Source organism: Melopsittacus undulatus, chromosome 8 (assembly GCF_012275295.1).
Source record: "Melopsittacus undulatus isolate bMelUnd1 chromosome 8, bMelUnd1.mat.Z, whole genome shotgun sequence".
In the NCBI taxonomy this organism is placed as follows: Eukaryota; Metazoa; Chordata; class Aves; order Psittaciformes; family Psittaculidae; genus Melopsittacus; species Melopsittacus undulatus.
This window is the reverse complement of record NC_047534.1, coordinates 3612133-3630004: the sequence shown is the minus strand read 5'-3', so window position 1 is coordinate 3630004 and position 17872 is coordinate 3612133. Positions and strand designations below refer to the sequence as shown.

Here is a 17872-nt window from a genome sequence, read left to right as displayed (position 1 = left end):
AAGAGAGTACCTTGCTTTAGAATATTGGTTTTGATTCCTGGAAATTCTCAGCTTTGAGGTCTTCAGTTGTTTGCTTCCTGATTGTGCAGCCTGTTCTAATCCCTGTTAACATCCACCCAAGACGTTACAAATCACTCTGCTTTCTTTATGCTGGGGTTTCTCTCCATTTGTTCACAGTTCGGCTTAAACCCTCCTTGTTTACAAAGGAGAACCAGAGAAAGCACCAAACACATGCCTGTATTTGAGCAGGGCACCGATGCTGGATACCTGCCAGTCACCAGCTCCTCTTGGGTTATCCTCTCTGCCCAACCCGCATTGGGTGCGTGGGGAGCGGGAGGTGACAGTGGTGACACCAGCTAATGGGGAAGGAGGGGGCTGAGTGTGTCTGTGCGGGAATAAGGAAGCTGTGAATGAGGGGAAAGGAGAATGGGACAGGAATAAGGCTTATTCCAAAAAAAGACTGTAATTACAGAGACATTATTAGCTTTTGGGAGCTGAATTTTTAGCATTCATTCACCTACTTTTGCCTCTCTACTAAGAAATCCCTGTTTTCTACTATAGGGCATTTGTCCATCTGTTGCAGGAAAAACAACCCTATGGAACAAACTCTCCCAGGATTTAGTATGAAAGCTTTTAGTTAGAGAAAAGATCTGATTTAACAACCAGCCCTCTTTATAAGAGAATAATACATAAAAAGACTTCTTTTGATGCTGCCATTGTTCAATGCCAAGTCTTGCCTACGAGAAGCTCATATACACACTCTCCAATCCACCTAATCACGTATTAATCACACCAGTGGCAAACCCCTAAAAGTGCATCCCTGCGGATGCCGGCTGAACCAAGTTCCATCAGTGCTCATCTGATTCCCAGCAGTGAGCTGCACGTGACGGCTGCTCTGCCCCAGGAAATGTGGGTCAACGCGCGCACATCCTGCTCTGGGATTTGCCTGCTCTTGAGGGACCACAGCAGGGTGACTCGGGAGCAGTGGCCTGGCTGCGGGCACACGCTCCACATCTATCAGGGACACTATTGCTGCTCCTCGCTGGTGTGTTCACACTACACCACAGAGTAAAATACTCAGTGTCTTATGGCTGTGCTGCATCCCAGACGATGCCATCATCTTGAAGGCTGACAGGCACATTGCACGACAGTAGCCATGAAAAGGGGATGTCTTCCTTCAGAAGTAATTAATCCCCTGTTGTGTTTGAGTACAAACATCCACATCTAACAGATGTGTGTGTTTCTCTCAGCAGTGAGATGGACAATCCAAACCTGCTACTGCTTCAGAGCTGAAGCAGCTCTGAAGATAAGGGCAATAGCGAGTGGTCCTCCTCCCCAAGGTGTGCTCTAGGTGGATGTGGTTAACCGATAACCTCATGTTCATACCCTCTTCTTCCTAATGTTATTTCCAATTAGTAGCAAAGTTCAGCAGATCCATGCTGTAGCAGTGTCTTTGCTCTCTTACACAGGCAAAAGCATCCTCTTCACAGTAGGTATTTGAAACAAAACGTCTCATTCTTGTGTGACCTATGAGAGGCACAAACCCCAGAGCTGAATAGCACCAAACAAGATTTCATGAAAAGAAGGCTTTTTACTCAGAATAAAGCTGTATCAGCCTATGTGTTACTCCCTTGTTCTAATTATATAGGACAGCATCTATTTAAACTGCCAAGTGAATGACTTCAAATTTGATCAATAGTCTCTGTTTATTCAGCCCAGCGCTACTGACAGTCACCAGGGATGAAGAACAAAACAAACAGAGTGGGCAGAGCCAATCTATGGGGGAGCAAGAACAACTAATCCATGATGGCAAAGACCCTTCGATTTGGTCAGGATGTGGGGAGGGAGGTCTGTTGCCTATGGGCATAGACACAGTCCCTTTCCTTCATGCCCCTAAAACACTTATCCACATTATTCTGCCAACACCAACTCACGAGCTGAGTGAGCTCAAGCAGAACACACATCACAGATACAGAGTGACCCCAGCCCTTATCCTGGACCATCTAGCTATGTTAAATATGTCCAGTTGCTTATCAGTTAAGCATGGTAGGTCATGATAACAAGAGGACGTCATTAAGCCCCTGGACCATAAGCAGTGACTTCCCTACCCACTACGGAAGGAAATCTCCTTTGGAGCAGCTTCAAGAAAGGCTGGAACCATCTTCTTGCAAGCAGGATGCGAAACGTCCTTGACTGAATCTCCAGCCAAAAGATGCTAGGAATGTTTTAGTTACAGACCGGCTGCAGAGAGCAGGGTTATACCACAGTGTTTAGAATGCAAACAGACAACGTACAGCATGCATGCAGCATTCCAGCAGGGAATTCTGTAATTAAAAATATAAATGCATTCATTGCAAAGTCAGTTTCTCAGCAGTGGCTTAATAAAAGCCTATGTGGACTTCCCCCACTGGGGAATTTCTTTAAGAGCAACTTGCAGGCTACTCAATAAAGGAAACCCCCTTTCTAATCCCATGTGAATCCACTCATAAGGGCTGGGTTCTTGATGAAAACGTTTTAGTGCTTTATTCCAACCAGGATGTTTGGTCATAGCTTCCTCAGCATTACACATTCAGCACTTTGCCTGCAACAGCAACGGTTTGTGATTTTCCTTGTACAAAATGTCTGTGTCCATTGCATCAATGAATTATAAGCCCATTACTGCTCCAAGACACCTTGATCAAAGGTTTTAGGTAACATAAAGGGGAGCTTGAACGAAAAGATATCGTGCCTCTTCCTATATGACCTTAACACGTGTGGTTTGTATTCAGACATAGGATTTTATGCAAGTGACACCACTCAGCTGCAACCAGAAAGACATGAAGTTCTCCTAATGTATCATCAAATATTAACACATCCCAAATTTCATCTCCAACAAAACAACCCATGAGGACGGCTGGTTCAGTCAAAGCCTCAGACTCCTTGCTCTCCGTTTGGAATTGATGCAATAGATCCAATGCATTACATTTCACACGGATGGTTAACGGTGCTAATACTCCAGGTAAAATGAAACGCTGTATGAGGAGAACTCTCACTAGGGCTCAATTCACTGGGTATGTTACTTGTTCTCACAGTAATTTGGTCAAAGAAAGCCCCAGCAATCTCACTGAGCAGGGTTACAAAAAGCAGCTCTTCACAGTTTATGACAGAAGCTCCCAGAAATAGGTTTCTGCACCTTTCCAACACAGGGAATGCACTTCAAAACAGGCTATTGCTTGCTTTGGGGCAACCAGCAGAGAACAAACTGCTTGTTTGATGGTTTGGGTTTTAACGAGGTGATTCCTATTTATCAAATAGTGGAGATATTAGAAGCAAGCCTTTGATTTGCATTCCTATCACTAACAGGACTCAAGGAATCTGATACAGTCCAAGCACTGACTGACGAACTACCAGACAGGAGCAAAATGGAATAAACAGTTTTCATGAGAGAAAACCCTTTAAAGACCATTTTGCTCCTCACTAAAATAAGCTGTGTGGCACTAATTGGAAGTGATAGTGCTGTTCTTGTAATTAAAAAACGCCAGTAGGAGGTTGATGCATCGGCTGATGCGGGAAGCGACACGCTCACAGGATGCAGCTGAATCCTACGTTAAAGCAAACATATAGGGAGTGTTATTACAGGTATATGGTAAAGTCAAGTGGATGTTTCTCAGAGAATGATGTTAAGTTCTAAGGGAAAAAAACCAAAACCAAACAAGCAAAAAAGAATCCCCAAACCCCATTCTCAATCTGGTTACAGAATCAGGAGTTTAATTCAGGAAGCTTGGTTTACTTACAGGTGTGTGATGATTTTAATAGATACATGTTCCTCTGCTTCCTACCTCAGAGCTCCTTTCCCACTCTCCCAGGTTGCTCCTTCCACATCTGTCCACACAAGCGGGACCAGGACCTGGACCTTGCTCTCTTCAGTGGACCATGGGAAGGGGCATTTGTTCTACCAAGCTGCTCACCTCCATCAGTATGGGAGGCCTGGTACACTTATAATCTCTGTCCTTATCAAATCTGACAGAAATCAGATGAAGAGCCAAAAATGAGTTTGAGGAGAATGACAGGTAATGATCCCTTTTGCAGCCTGGTAATGTTGAGTCTGGAAAGAAGATTAAGCTCATCCCATAAGTTTATCTATCAGCCTGATGGCCACCACCTCCCAAAAGCTGCAGACAGCTTCCATGTGCCAGGTTTCACTGCTGATTTGTGAAACCACCAAAAGCCTAGAAACTGAGCAATAGCAGCTTCCAGTATAGCAGAAATCCCTACAGAAATACTTGCTGGATCCTTTTCCCTTTAGTCTTGCAACATCTTCATTCCACCACCCCAGAAGAGCCTGGCGGCCACGACCAGGGCCTTCTGCACAAGTCTTTGGCTTCTGCTACCATAAAGAGCTCTGCATTGGCATCTGGAAGCATGATCACCCTTAAAACTGGCAGCTGCTTTGCCTGATATAACCTCCTTGGTGAAGAAACATCACAGGAACAAGCAGGACCTTTTGTCTTGGTATAATATCAAAGAGAAGGCAGTTTATCCAAAGGCTTCTCGTGTATTTACCACTCCTACAATGACTCTTTCAATCACGTTTACACTACCAGCACCATCTCGAACATCACAGATTAATGTGTTGTGTTTCAAAGCCTCTTTTCTCTCTTGCACTTGTAGGATTTACATCCTAAGGCAATGATAAAAACCCCTGATACTACTTCCCAAATGGGCTTTCTTCTCTCTTTTTATTCTCCTCTCTTCTATCAAAAATAGTTCTCATCTATGTCCTAGTGCAATTTGGAAGTTGCACATGCAGACTTGATAAGCATCCTGCGAAGGAAATGCCTTGAATTGCAGACTACTTACAACACATTTTCCCAAGCAACTTTTTATAAACCCCATTTGATGGCTGCTTTGCTAATTTCCATTGAAGTTTATCAAAACATCATTTGTAGACAAGTCCAATTACCCCTCGATTGCAGAAAACAAAACCTAGAAATCACTGTGACTGCAGGCCCAAGCCAAGCTGTTGGGTTAGCCTGAAGTATTCCTGATTTATCCTGCTTCCAGACGGACCTTTAATTCTGAGAAGGTATTTCATATTCAACTGAAGAACACAACACAGAAGAGTGCCCATGTACATGCTGCTTTTGTTTGCCTAAGTCTCCTTTCAGACCATGTATAAGCACTCCTAATAAGAGCTGGTGACAGCACAATCATTGCAACTGATGACATTAGCCTAAGCACACGTAAGGGCTGCATGCTGGTGTCAGTCTGACCCACTGACTCTCATACCTGTGCTCCTTCATTGTGCTGGAACAGACACATCTAATTAACGTCTTGAAAGAAGTCTGTTAATATTCAATTCCCTACAAATCCTGGGAAGAAGGAATAAAAGATGTAGGTGCTCCTATTGTGGCACATTAGCTACACATGCAGCATATACCGTATTTCAGTTAACTGCTGGGTTGGACAGAGCTTTGGGCAACACAGCCCAGCGTGAGGAGTCCCTGCCCATGGCAGGGGGGATGGAACTGGATGATCTTAAGGCCCTTTCCCACCCAAACCATTCTGTGATGTTAATTACTGCAGAAGTCAGGCTTACAGAGAGCCAGACATTTATTCCTACAGCCTGTGCTTCTGCAGTAGCCAGTTCAATGTTGGATTATTTAATGAATTACAGCATCTCTGGGGAAAGGTGCGGGGGCAGAGATTTAAACCCGAGTGTGGTTACATCACATCATACAGCTTGGCTACATTATACAGCTACCAAGTTGAACTAAGTCATTAAAGCCTCATATTTGGGCCCCTTCTCTGACTCCAGTACACTCACACGCTGATGGACCACACCATGCTTCCAACCTTGTGCACCTACCAGCTCCCTGATTTTAACCTTATCTCACCTTATTCCAGCACCCATTTGTGAAAGGGGGAACCTCAACACAAGTATTTCACTCTGGACAGAAGTAACTTCAGGAGTGGGCTAAATGCATCAGCAAATCACAGCATAAAAGCTCTTGACGTCAGAAATAGCTGGGAGATAAGTTAGATGTGCCGAAGGTCTCTGTAAATTCCCAAAGTCCCAACACTCCATGCATTTGTTATTCTTTTTCTCCCATCCAATTCTGTTCCCTCTGACCTGTGGTTTGGTAGGGTATTTACAGACACTGAAATGTGAGTACACCCACTGCAGTACTCAGCATGGCAGTTACCTGTCTGCAGATGATTTTAAGGCAGAGAAACAAGAGATACTACTTGGAATCTCTACTATATATAACGTTGAAGTAAATACGATTTCAAGACCCCAAATTCACCCTATTTTTCTGACATCAGACCTTTAGCTTACATTCACTCAATTCCAAACCCAAATGTAGTGGATTCTCTTCCCATTAACACTAAAGAAGCCTTTTTCAACAAGGAGGTATCACTAATACGACTTACACTCGTAGAACAGGACAACTCTGCATTTTCATTCCAAGTTTAAACTGAAGTTCCCACATGCTTATAAAATGTCTGGAAGTGTGGAAAAGAAAACCAAAGCGCATCAGCTTCAAGGATAGCTAGAACTCAATGGTCTTTACCAGTGACAAAGAACAAGGCTTCAAACTGCAGTTCCTTGCTGTGCTAAATTCTGCACCAGTGTGGTTAAAAAGTGATGTTAAAGCAACAGCACAACCCATGCCCAGTTAATTTCCACATGCAGTCTGGAGAACTTCCTTTTTCTTTCCCTCTTGAGGAAAACAGAGCATTTCAAAAGATGTTTCCTTTTCAATGCACTATTCGGGTCACACACCCTATGGCCTAGAAGATGCAAAACCACTGACCACAGGGACTGGGGTTTCTGCTGGAGTGGCTTTGGGGGATGCAATCCAGACTGTGTTTGGGATGTGAGGAAGTAAAGTCAGGACCATGGAAAAAGAAGAGTTCAGACTCATAGCAGCAGTTGCCTGGAACTGGAGATAATTAAAAAGGCAACTCTCTTCAATGGGTTTTTAACCTTTATTTTAAGGAGAAAAAAAGACAAGGGAGAGCTTTTAATACAGTGTCCTGGAAACTAGAGAGACAATTAGAGGAATAGATTGTAACACATGCGAATTTAATTTGCCATTTTGTGAAGTAAACAAGAGATGGAAACTTCCAATTGATAAGAACATTTGCATTTTGGTTTAGTGTAACCATTAGAGGGAGGAAATGGGCAGATTTCTGCAGAGGACAAAAATGCAAACATCTGAAAAGGTCAAAGAAAACGTTGTTCTTCCTAATTCACTCATCCAAAAATGCCATTTTGCTCCAAATAATAAACTGTGTCTAGAAAGAACGCATCAACTTCAGGGAAGAAAGATTGCATCCAAGCGAAACACTTCTTTACCTCCTGTATCTTACCTGTAAAAGCCAAAACTACAGCAGGAGAAAGATAATATAAGGTTTATCTATGAAAGAAAAAGACACATTTTATTCTCTTCATAATCAGTTGGGAAAGAACCATCTACCATTGAAAAAACCCAACCATGGCTGAAACTGCCCATTAGTGAGGACATTCAGGGACACATAATACTGCAGGAGTAGTCTAGTGGTCAATAACACTTGAAGTTAATAGTGTGGTTTAACACGGGCCTTTATTCCTAAATGGGCAGTTGTACATTCTTACAAGGGAATCGGGAAGTAAAGTATAAAATAGAAAAGCCATTCCAAACACCTAATTCCATTGGATTTTCCATTGTTTCTTATGTTTCTAACAGCACCATTTCGGATTATGAGCTTAACCCCTCTGAACTGCTTCCCCACGCAACAGCCAGTGTAAAGGGCTGGTGCCCACCAGGATGTGATGCTGCCAATGCCAAGTCCTTCCAGCTGTGACAGAGGTGAGCACAGCTGGAACAGCGACCAGCCTGCAGCCCCACGCAGTCACTGGAGGGGGAGGATTGTGCATTATCTCTGCATTGCTCCTGAACAATAATCGATTGTTTTCCCCACATACAGATGAACAAACCTTCCATTTAAATAGATGCTGTTAAATTGTGTTAGTGTGCATAATAGTGGCCCTATCCTCAACAAGAAAACACCCCAAAACAAGGCAAGGGGATTTTGCATGGGGGAAGGGAAGGGGAGTAAACAAGTAAACCGTGCTCTGCCAGCTTTATCTATCTATGCTGTGAATTGGGTAGCCTTGGGGATTTTTGCCTGCTGTGCTTAGTGTCCTTGACAACAAGCCAGTTTGAATTTTGGCCTTTAACTTGACAAAAATGACTTACTGAAGAGGAAGGCATCAAGCTATTACAGCCCTGTGGAGAGATTCTCTCTAAACCAGCATGCGTGCGTATTCTGCCAATTCACCCAGAGCATCGTCAAATGTATCCTCCGCCTCCTGTACCCTCAAATATTCCCAGTGTAGCTGCCAGTTTGTAAGGGAATAGTTGTAAGAAACACAACATTGCTGCTACGGCCTCCCGTTGAGTTTTAAGACTTTCACAAAGAAAGATTGAGATGGAAAACGGGGGGAAAAAGATCCCCAGGGATCTCCTTGCAGAATAACTGAATTTGCCTTCAAAGAGGTGTGAAACGAAGTTTAAAACCATGTAACCAGCACCTGAACCTGTCACGAAGCTCCTGGCTCTCCTTTGGCAAATATATGTGCAGGTTTCTTCTTATATTACATTACCACTTCAATAAATCTATTGTAAATAGATATACACTGATAAACAAGCTCTAGCAAAGCTTGCTGCATTGGTTTAAGAAATCACTGCTTTTTCTCTCCTGTTTGTCCTCTCCCAAAATCAACTCCCAACAGAAAGCAACATAACAGCTAACATAAGAAATAACAGCTTGAGTTACTGCAGCGGTATCTGCAGGAACTCAGTTGTAAGCACCTGAAACATCACAGTTGGATGCAGTGCAGCTTCCTCACCACCAGCCATAACACAAGCACTGTCAACTACCTGCATGCTTCAGGCTTCCCGATAGACATCCTAAAGTAGGTGAGATGATACCAAGGTAAAAAAAGCTAGAAGTTGATCAACTGTAGTGGTGTCCTCACTGTCAAAAGAGGAGTCATATATATGAGGACTCTATGTGAGACCTCAACACAGACATACCCTAGAACCCGAACAGATCACAGCAGGAGGAGCAACGTGGTGGTTGTCAACGAGTACCTGGAGACTCAAGATCTCACTGACCACAACACAACAAAAAAGATTCAATTCCTAATTTAGGGAAAAAATGGCTGATGGAACTGCCTCTTTCAGCCCCTTCTTTTTACTGTTCTCTCAAGTCTTAAAGGCCTTTCTGTGCTGTGTACACACCTAAACTTCACAAGTACTACGCTGACCGATCAAACTGCGTCTGTTCCAAACCACTGCCCTATCGCACTACCTCAACCAACGTGGCCCAAACCAGCCAGGCAGCCAAGCAAGTATTTAATGCTGGAACCATAAATAGCAGCAAGTAATCCAACCAGATTAATCCCACTTTAAGTGTGTCAACCAGGCTTGCTCGGAGCTGGGCAGCAATCCAGGTAAACCTCCAACACACACAGGCATGGGTGGTATTTCCATGCAGTAATTCTTCATGTATTGACCCACCAAGCACACCTCCAGCCAGCTACAGACCCAACCAAGGGGTCTCTCATTCATCTTTACTTCCAGTTGCAGCTTTAAAAGCTTCCCAGTTGCTGTCAGGAAGAGGTCAGCTACCTGGCACCCTTAACATGATGGGTAAAATCCACTTCCTCGCTGAGGAACTGGAAACACAAAGTACGATACTACAAAATGTGATAAAGCCATTGAAGGAAACAAAGAGAAAACTGGTCTTGGACTGATGGGTCGTATGGAATGAAAAAAGCAGAAATCATTAAATGACTGCACAACCACATCCCAAATAGCATTTCTTTCTATGAAGACATTCAATTTGAGAAAAGAAAGTTTCAAGTTGGGAATAAAGCAGTTATTGTTTCTCCTTTCCCTGCCTGAGGGGGATATTCAAACAAACTACTTTTGGAGATTTAATTTACTTCCACCAGGACAATGGTGCTGGCACCGTTCTGACTTACTGGGAGAAACAAAAAAGGAGCCTCACTACCCATAGCCTGCCCAGAGGAAAAGGCTGCTCTTTGGATTCCCACTCCGGCAGCCTGAAGATGCCAGCTGGCCGGCTGCAAAGGCTGCGCTTGAACTTCCCCCTCAGGAAAGCAGGATGATTTGGGTTGTTCAAGTCCTTATAGTTACATGCCCCAAGCCTCTTCACCATCCCTATCCAAGGGGCTTGAGCAGCCCCAGGTATATCTTCACCAAACACTACTCCTTCATAACACAAATGGGGAAGAGAAGAGAGGAGGGATTAAGCGCCTCACTCAGCATCACACAGGGAACCTATAGTGAAGTTCCAGCACGGCACTCCAAACACCAGGCAACCCGCTCCCAGAAGACATGGAGTAGAGAAAACCCTTACAAGAAGACAGTAACAAGACACAGATTTCGCTATGCTCCCAGATTACCATGCAAAATATATTTGGAGCAACTTACTGCTGCTTCCCACCGTGTTCCCCATTGCATGAAACCGGCTCAGTATTCAGTTCCAAATGCCAAGGTTGGGCTGAGCAGCCGCTGTTTGTCCTGCACCAGTGCTCTTAGGCTGTAACCCACAGCCCTTCTAATGTACAACTATAAAGCTACAGCCAGCCTATGAAGGATTTACAATGCCTGATATTGAGATCTCTACACAGATCTTCATTGTTTCTGCACACTGGACATAAAACTGCCCAGGTCACCAGTATTAGTGTTGCTATTGATCACTCAGTTAACTCTGCTGCAATGATTAATGCATTAGTCAGGAAAGGCAAGCAAAACGTCCTGATGTTTGTGACACATTTTAACCTGAGCTTTTGTACCAATCCTATGTGAACTCCGCTTTTAAGGTAACGTAATACTCTGTTTTCTAGTTGAAGTAACTGCATTCTTTGGTGTATTCCTTAAATTACAAATGCACACCTACAAAAAGACCCAAAGCCACCCATTTACTAGCTACCAACTGGTCAGTTTTGTGGACGGGACTTCCCTAACCTGTGCAGAACAGTGAACTGAAAGTGCTGTTCTGGATACTCACCTGCCTCACCTCTTTCCCCTGCTTGGCCACTGCTGAGCAACTTCCCTATAGGAATCAAACGTGTCACCTACAGATCCTGTCTGGTTCTTTCCCTCAGCACACAGAAACTGCCTGCTTCCTTCTCATCCTCCTCCCTGATGCTTCCTACACTGCGCTCTCCGCACACATGGAAGGGTTCTTGCCCATACCCTCCTTCCAAAATCCCAACAACAGCCAGCTCTGCCAAGGAGGAATGCCTTTTGCACTCCTGAGTACTCTGAGCCGCAGCTTAGTGAGGTGCTTGGAGACACTTGTATTCTCCTGTTGTACTAGCTCTGGCTTTTCCCTTAAAGAAACTGGGTTTTCCATCTGACCTCATACACGAGATCCTCCCTGCTTCCATCTATGGAGTGATCCATAAAGGTTAAAGCAATGCCTTTTCCTTCTAACCTCTTAGCTCCACAATGGCACCAGAAGCCAGCCAGCTTTTACCACCTCAGCAGAGACCCTGCTGAAATAACCAATGATGAAGCCACAACACAACTTGTGGCTTTTTGGGTAGAAAAGTTCCATCTTTAGTCCACTTCTCCACACTCTCTTCCCAATTCCATCTGCAACCTTGGCCTGCAAGCTACATGGAATGGGAACATCTCTACTACCCAGCACAATGAGACTGCAGGTTTCAGAAGCACTCCAGGGTGATATAACAGCATGAGCAAGACGCGTGTAAGCCTTGGAGATGATGAACCCTTTGGAACTTCCCCAGGGAGCAGCGACTGCAGCAGCAAACAAAGGTTTCAGAGAAGCACATCAGTGCAAAGGGACGTGTGCTCCACAAAGGTCCCCTGGCCTGTGGATCATGTTCCTTCCTGATGCAGGGGATGCTGAGCACACACGTTCACAATATCACTGCATTGTTTCCATCTCTGTTTGGGTAATTCCACCACTGCTGCACTACCCTGAGGGCAGCACAAAGAAACCACAGACTTAATGATAAGTTTTACCTTACTTTGCCTAGAACTGCTCCAAGCAGCAAAAGACATGGCCAGGGATCTCTCTAGCTCCTGCATCACCAGCAGTGGTGAGAGCTTCAATGGGAATAAGAGGAACAGGGGAAATGGGAGATAGGATGAGAGACCAGCATGGTTGAGAGCCACAGGACACAGAGTCATCCTATCCCTGGCAGTGTTCAAGGCCAGGCTGGATGGAGTCTTGGCCAATATGATCTAGTGTGAGGTGTCCCTGCCCATGGCAGGGGGTTGGAACTGGATGATTTAAGGTCCTTTCCATCCCAAACCATTCCATGATTCTATGATTTTAAGCTGCCATCCAACTTCCTTCCTGATGTTGAGGTTTTTGTTAGTGTTTCTAAAGAGGATGCATCATTTGCCATTTTATTTCATTACCGTTTCTATCAGGATAGGGCTGACACCGCTCTGTATAAGCCAGAAGAGAACATCCCACAATCATCAGAGGATCCAAAGCTTTTAGATATACCCACATAAATAATCCCAACATGCTGCTAATACAAATACATATGAGGAAAATACAATTACGCCTTCACAGAAAAAAGCAAGAGAGATTCTACCACTGTTCCCTTCCCATTTGCAACGTAAATGGGATCTTCAGCCTAAAGTGGTATCTACACCGCTATTTTCAGCAGGGTAAAACATAAATGGATTCTAATCACAGGACACCCAATGCAGGTGAGTAAATCATCACAAAAGAGCTCCTTCTGGCTTGATTTAAATCCGCTCCAACCTCCCAGCAGCAAAACAGATGAGAAAACAAAGGGCACGCTTAGCTAGGGCTCCTGGAAACAGGTAAGTCAGCACACTGCTCCCCAGCGAAGCCAACAACACGGCGCTGCCTAACCATTCGGAAGCAAAACCTCTCCCAAAGCAATTTATTTTCTGATTAAATACAGCAATTTCTGTCACACCGCCCATTCCTGCTCGTCCAAAAATGCGTTGGAGCCAGCAGATTGCTTCCATGCAGCTCCAGAAGTGGAGGAAGGAGAGAAACCATCCGCAAAGTTGCTCAATAAAGTGAAACTTCAAGCCTCTTCCAGGCAACAGTGTCGAGCGCAGGCTAAAAGCAACAAAGCATTTGGATGCAGCAGTCAGCCTCTCTGACGAAACCCAACAGTTTCTCTCTGTTATTTAAATGCTATCCTCCAGCTCAGAACTGAGACCACGGCCTCAGTTACTTCCCTCACATTTTTATTGACTGACTTGCATAGGAATAAGCCACATGAATGACTGAGCTGACATTTCGGACCCAGCACCACAAAAACTCATTTCACATCAAGCATCATCCATACAACCTAACACTGCTTTCAGCCTTCTCACGGCCAAGAAAGGGATTTTCAGCTTTACATGATCCTCCCTAACCGTGCTCTTCCAAAGCATAGAATCAAACGAAGGATTAGAAGCAAACCAGGACTGTTTTTGGGAAGACTGATTGCATTCCATGCCAGAAGCAAGTTAACCTGGAACTGAAGTTTAACTAACGCTGTTTTCACATTATTTGGCACTGTTTGATGCAGAAACAGCTCTATGTAACCAATGGCAGTGACCTGGGGTAGCAGTGTGGCTCCTTGAGCCCAAGCCATCTCCATCATCCACTTGTTGCCTTTGACAGACTGGATTGCACCTTGTCTATTAATAATTCATACCACAGCCTCAAGAAGCAGAAACTGGGTCTCTTCCCATCAAAACAGCAGCCTCGGCATCGACCGGAGCAGCTTCTAGGAGGCTGAATGCACACAAATGGGTATCTCCATAGGTACACTCTCACTGAGGCCTCGTCACACACACTATGGCTGCTGTCACCTCTCACTCAGGGAAGGGGCTTTGGAAGCTGAAGGCAGGATTTGCCTTCAACTTGTGAGGAAGGAGGAAGAAGAGCTAAAAAAGCACCGAAAGAGAAGCTAAAAGCAAGTAAACGCACGTCGTCTCATTAGCAACCGAGTTCTCCTCCTCTGCACATGGGAAGTGGGGGGGAGTTTATTAACTACAGCGAAGCAAGGGGAATGATGAAAGGCTTTGGTGAAAGCTGGGAGAGAGGTGGCCCTGGGGATCCTCCTGGGAAAAGAGAGGATGGCAAAGGGCAAGGAATAGGGGGGGGATATAAGGAATTCCTACAGGGAAGGTGCAGAACAGACGCCAGGAAGGAGGAAGGTGCTGAATAGGGGAGGCACAATGTTCCCTGCCATGGGAGGTGCAGAGGAGACCCCAAGAAGGGGCAGGGTGGTTTGGCCTTGCTGCAATAGAGGAAACACGGGTTTCTTATATGGAAGGAGCAGAGGAAACCCCAGGAAGGATTAATGTGCTGGAATGGGGGGGGGCACAAGGAATCAAACCAAAAGGAAGGTGCAGAAAAGACCCCAGGAAGGAGCAAAGTGCTTTGGCTTGCTGGAATGGGGGGGACACAAGGTTTCCCCATAGGGATGGTGCAGAAAAGACCCCAGGAAGGAGCAAAGTGCTCTGCCTTGTTGTAACAAGGGAGACACAAGGAATACCCTGAAAAGGAAGATGCAGAGGAAACCCCATGAAGGAGTAACGTGTTCTGCCTTGCTGGAATGGGGGGGACACAAGGAATCCATACATGGAAGGTGCAGAAGAGACCCCAGGGAGAGGCAGGTTGTTCTGCCTTGCTGGAACAGAGGGGACACAAGGCTTCCCCATAGGGATGGTGCAGAAGAGACCCCAGGAAGGAGCAAAGTGCTTTGGCTTGCTGGAATAGGGGAGACACACGGTTCTCCCACATGGAACGTGCAGAGGAGATGCCAAGAAGGAGCAGGGTGCTCTGGGCTGCTGGAATAGGGGGGACACAAGGAATCTCCCCAGGAAGACGATACAGAGGAGCTCCCACGAAGGAGTTATGTGCTCTGCCTTGCTGGAATGGGGCATAGACACACAAGGAAGGTGCCGAAAAGACCTCAGGAAGCAGCAGAGCGCTCTAGCTTGCTAGAATGGAGGGGGGGACAAAAGGAATCCCCACATGGAAGGTGTAAAGGAGACCCCAGGAAGAAACAAGGCGCTTTGCCTTGCTGGAATAGGGGGGGACACAATGAACCCCTTACATTGAAGGTGCAGAGAAGACCTCATAAAGGAGCAGGGTGCTCTGGCCTGGGGGAAGGAGAGGGTAAGACAAGCGGGTTGACACCTCCCCTCACGCCGCTGCCCCACTCTCCTTGGGCCCGGGCTCCCCTCCCTTCACGCCGACAGGCCTCCGGCCTGTCGGCGTGAAGGGAGGGGAGCCCGGGCCCCACACACACACACCGACACCATCACCGCCCCGTTACCTGTGAGGCGGATCTTGATGCTGGAACCGTTCCGGCGGGTCCCGGGATTCGACATCGCGCTGGGAAGAGGAAGAAGAAGGAGGAGGAGGAAGAGGAGAAGGAAACGGTCTCAACCGGTAACCCCTCGTCCCCCCGCCATGCGGGCCCGGCCGCTCCCCTCAGACACCGCCGCCGCCGCCGCCGCCACCGCCCGGCCCGGGGAGCGCGCTGGGCACGCCCCCGCCCCACGCACGGCGGACGGCGGTGACGTCAACGCGCTGCGCGGGGAAGACGAAGGGAGGCGCCATGTTGGGAAGGGCATGGGGGGCGCCATCTTGGGAAGGTCGGGGTAGGCGCTGGGAGGAGGCGTGAGAGGGGATGGCGCCCTCTGGTGGAGGGGAGGGGTGGTGCATGGGGGGATATGGGTGTATTGGGGTGACATAGCTATGGCATGGAGGGTATATGGGGGTGACATGGAAGGTGGCTTTGGGGTGACACAGTTATGCCATGGAGGATATATGGGGGTGCGTTGGGGTGACACGGGTGTGGGATGGAGAGTGGCATGGAGCATATGTAGGGGTGCAAGGAAGGTGGCATAAAGGTTCCTGGGGGTGACATGGAAGGGGGCATAGGGTGACATAGTTATGGTATGGAGGGTATATGCGGTGACATGGCTGTGGGATGGAGCACAGCATGGAGCATATATAGGGGTGCATAGAAAGTGGCATGGCATGGGGGTGCCATGGGAGATGCACACAGGGTAAAGGGAGCTGACATGTGAAGTGGCATTCAGGGTGCCATAGAGAGGAACAGGGGTGCCTGGGGGTGACATGCAAGGTAGGAAATGCACCATGGGGCATAAAAGCGCATTCAAATAGACCCTGCCTCACCTGCATGAATTACCTGGGACCTGATTTGGGGCACAAAGGCCACCCCAGGCACTGCCAGCACCTTTGTCAGCTCTGCAGCACTGTGGGGACCGAGCACCCACTGTGGTGCTCCTCTGGGGCCAGGACATGGGATGCTTCCATTAGGAATGCTCCTTCCTTGTGCATCTCCAGAGGGGGGTTTACTGCTCTGGGGAAGCAGCATCTCCCCTGGCTGGTCCCCATGGATACCCCAGCCCACTGGGAGAGCAGGTGGCTGCAATCCCCAACCACCTCCTCTGCTGCCTTGCCCTGCAGCACAGGACATCAGCCATGCACCACAGCTCTTATGAAAAGGGGATGTTTTTGTCTCCTGTGTATTCAGGGCTACAGCGATGCTATTTTATTGCAGCTTAAGGACATGATGGTGGGAGCAGCTTTGGTCCCAAGGCTCCACACAACATCCTCTATTACAGGCTTATGCCAGCACATGCCAGAAAGCAGGACAAGCATCAAATGCCTCTGCCCTTCCTCTTTTTAGCTTGCTTTTAGTCAGCAGAGCATCATCAAACAGCAACTCAGGGTCAGCCCTATCCATTGGAAAAGCCCTATGGGATGCTCCATGCTGGACCACGGTCCAAAGACAGGGAAGCCACACAGAGCCCAGCTCCGGTCCACATCTCCATTTACGCTGAGGAAGCACCTGCCTCAGATTCCTTTTACTTAGTGAAATCTGACCATTTCCAGATGCTGCATCAGCCTTGCCCACAAGGGGAAGATGCTCAGAGCCCTTTGTTGTTAACTCGGGGGCACCCACAAAGCATTTCCATAGGCACTGGGTTCAGGTGCATGTTCAGGCATCGCTTTATTGCAGCTTTAAGTACATCAGTTTGGATCCAAGAAGGGGAAAAAGAAGCAGGAAGCACTTTGTGATTCATCAGTTCCAGCATTTAAGATTAACTACATGATACCCAGCCCTGGCACACACAGGCAGGGCATGGAACCCAAGCAGGCTTTAACCAGCTCCCTTTTTCCTAGGTGGCCTGGAGGAGACACAGGGCCCCAGAGCTTGCTGCAAGCTGGCCCCAGAGCCACACCAACTCCATCCTCACCCCCTGCTCAGCCTGCAGCTAGAGACCAAAGGGAGGTCTCCTCTCAGCAAGGAGCAGTGACCTGCAATGGAAACCTGCAATACAAGTCCTCATCATTAAAGGGCAGCTCCAGGCAGAGCCAGATCATTGGGCTCCAGGCTAGTGGATAGCATCTGGGAAGCTGAAGTGGGAGGAGAACGGCTCCTGCTGCAAGAGCTGCCTCTGATGCAGGCTTCTTGCCCAAGCAGTCATACAGCATCCAGCCCTCAATACTTCATGGAGGCTGGAGTAGCACACACAGGTGACCATAACCCACCTGCCCCTGTCTGTTTTTCTTCTCTCCTATAAGCACCCCCTCTCCCATGGAGGTGGTCTCACCTGCAGAAGGGTGAAACACCTCTTGAACAGCTTTTCAGAGCAGCTTCAGCCATGCCAAGTCAAGCCTGGAAGATCCCAGCTGGATGGGCTGGTATCCCTCTGCTCTCCAAGCAGCTTAATGCAGACAGCTTCCTGCTGCACCTACCACCCAGAAAACATGCCCAGGAGCTCCAGTAAATTAAGACACTATGGAAAGAGTC

General features: G+C 47.0%; 1 protein-coding gene across 4 annotated transcripts in view; it reads right to left on the bottom strand.

Annotated features, from left to right (window-relative positions):
* Positions 1-15502, bottom strand: part of SMURF1 (SMAD specific E3 ubiquitin protein ligase 1) — a 46421-nt gene extending 30919 nt beyond the window's left edge. For all 4 annotated transcript variants that reach the window (XM_034065324.1, XM_034065325.1, XM_034065326.1 and 1 more), the window contains exon 1: positions 15359-15502. In XM_034065324.1, coding sequence (XP_033921215.1) covers positions 15359-15413 — 55 coding nt within the window. In that variant the 5' untranslated portion in view covers positions 15414-15502. The remainder of the gene's footprint in view (positions 1-15358) is intronic.
* Between the last annotated feature and the right edge of the window lie 2370 nt (positions 15503-17872).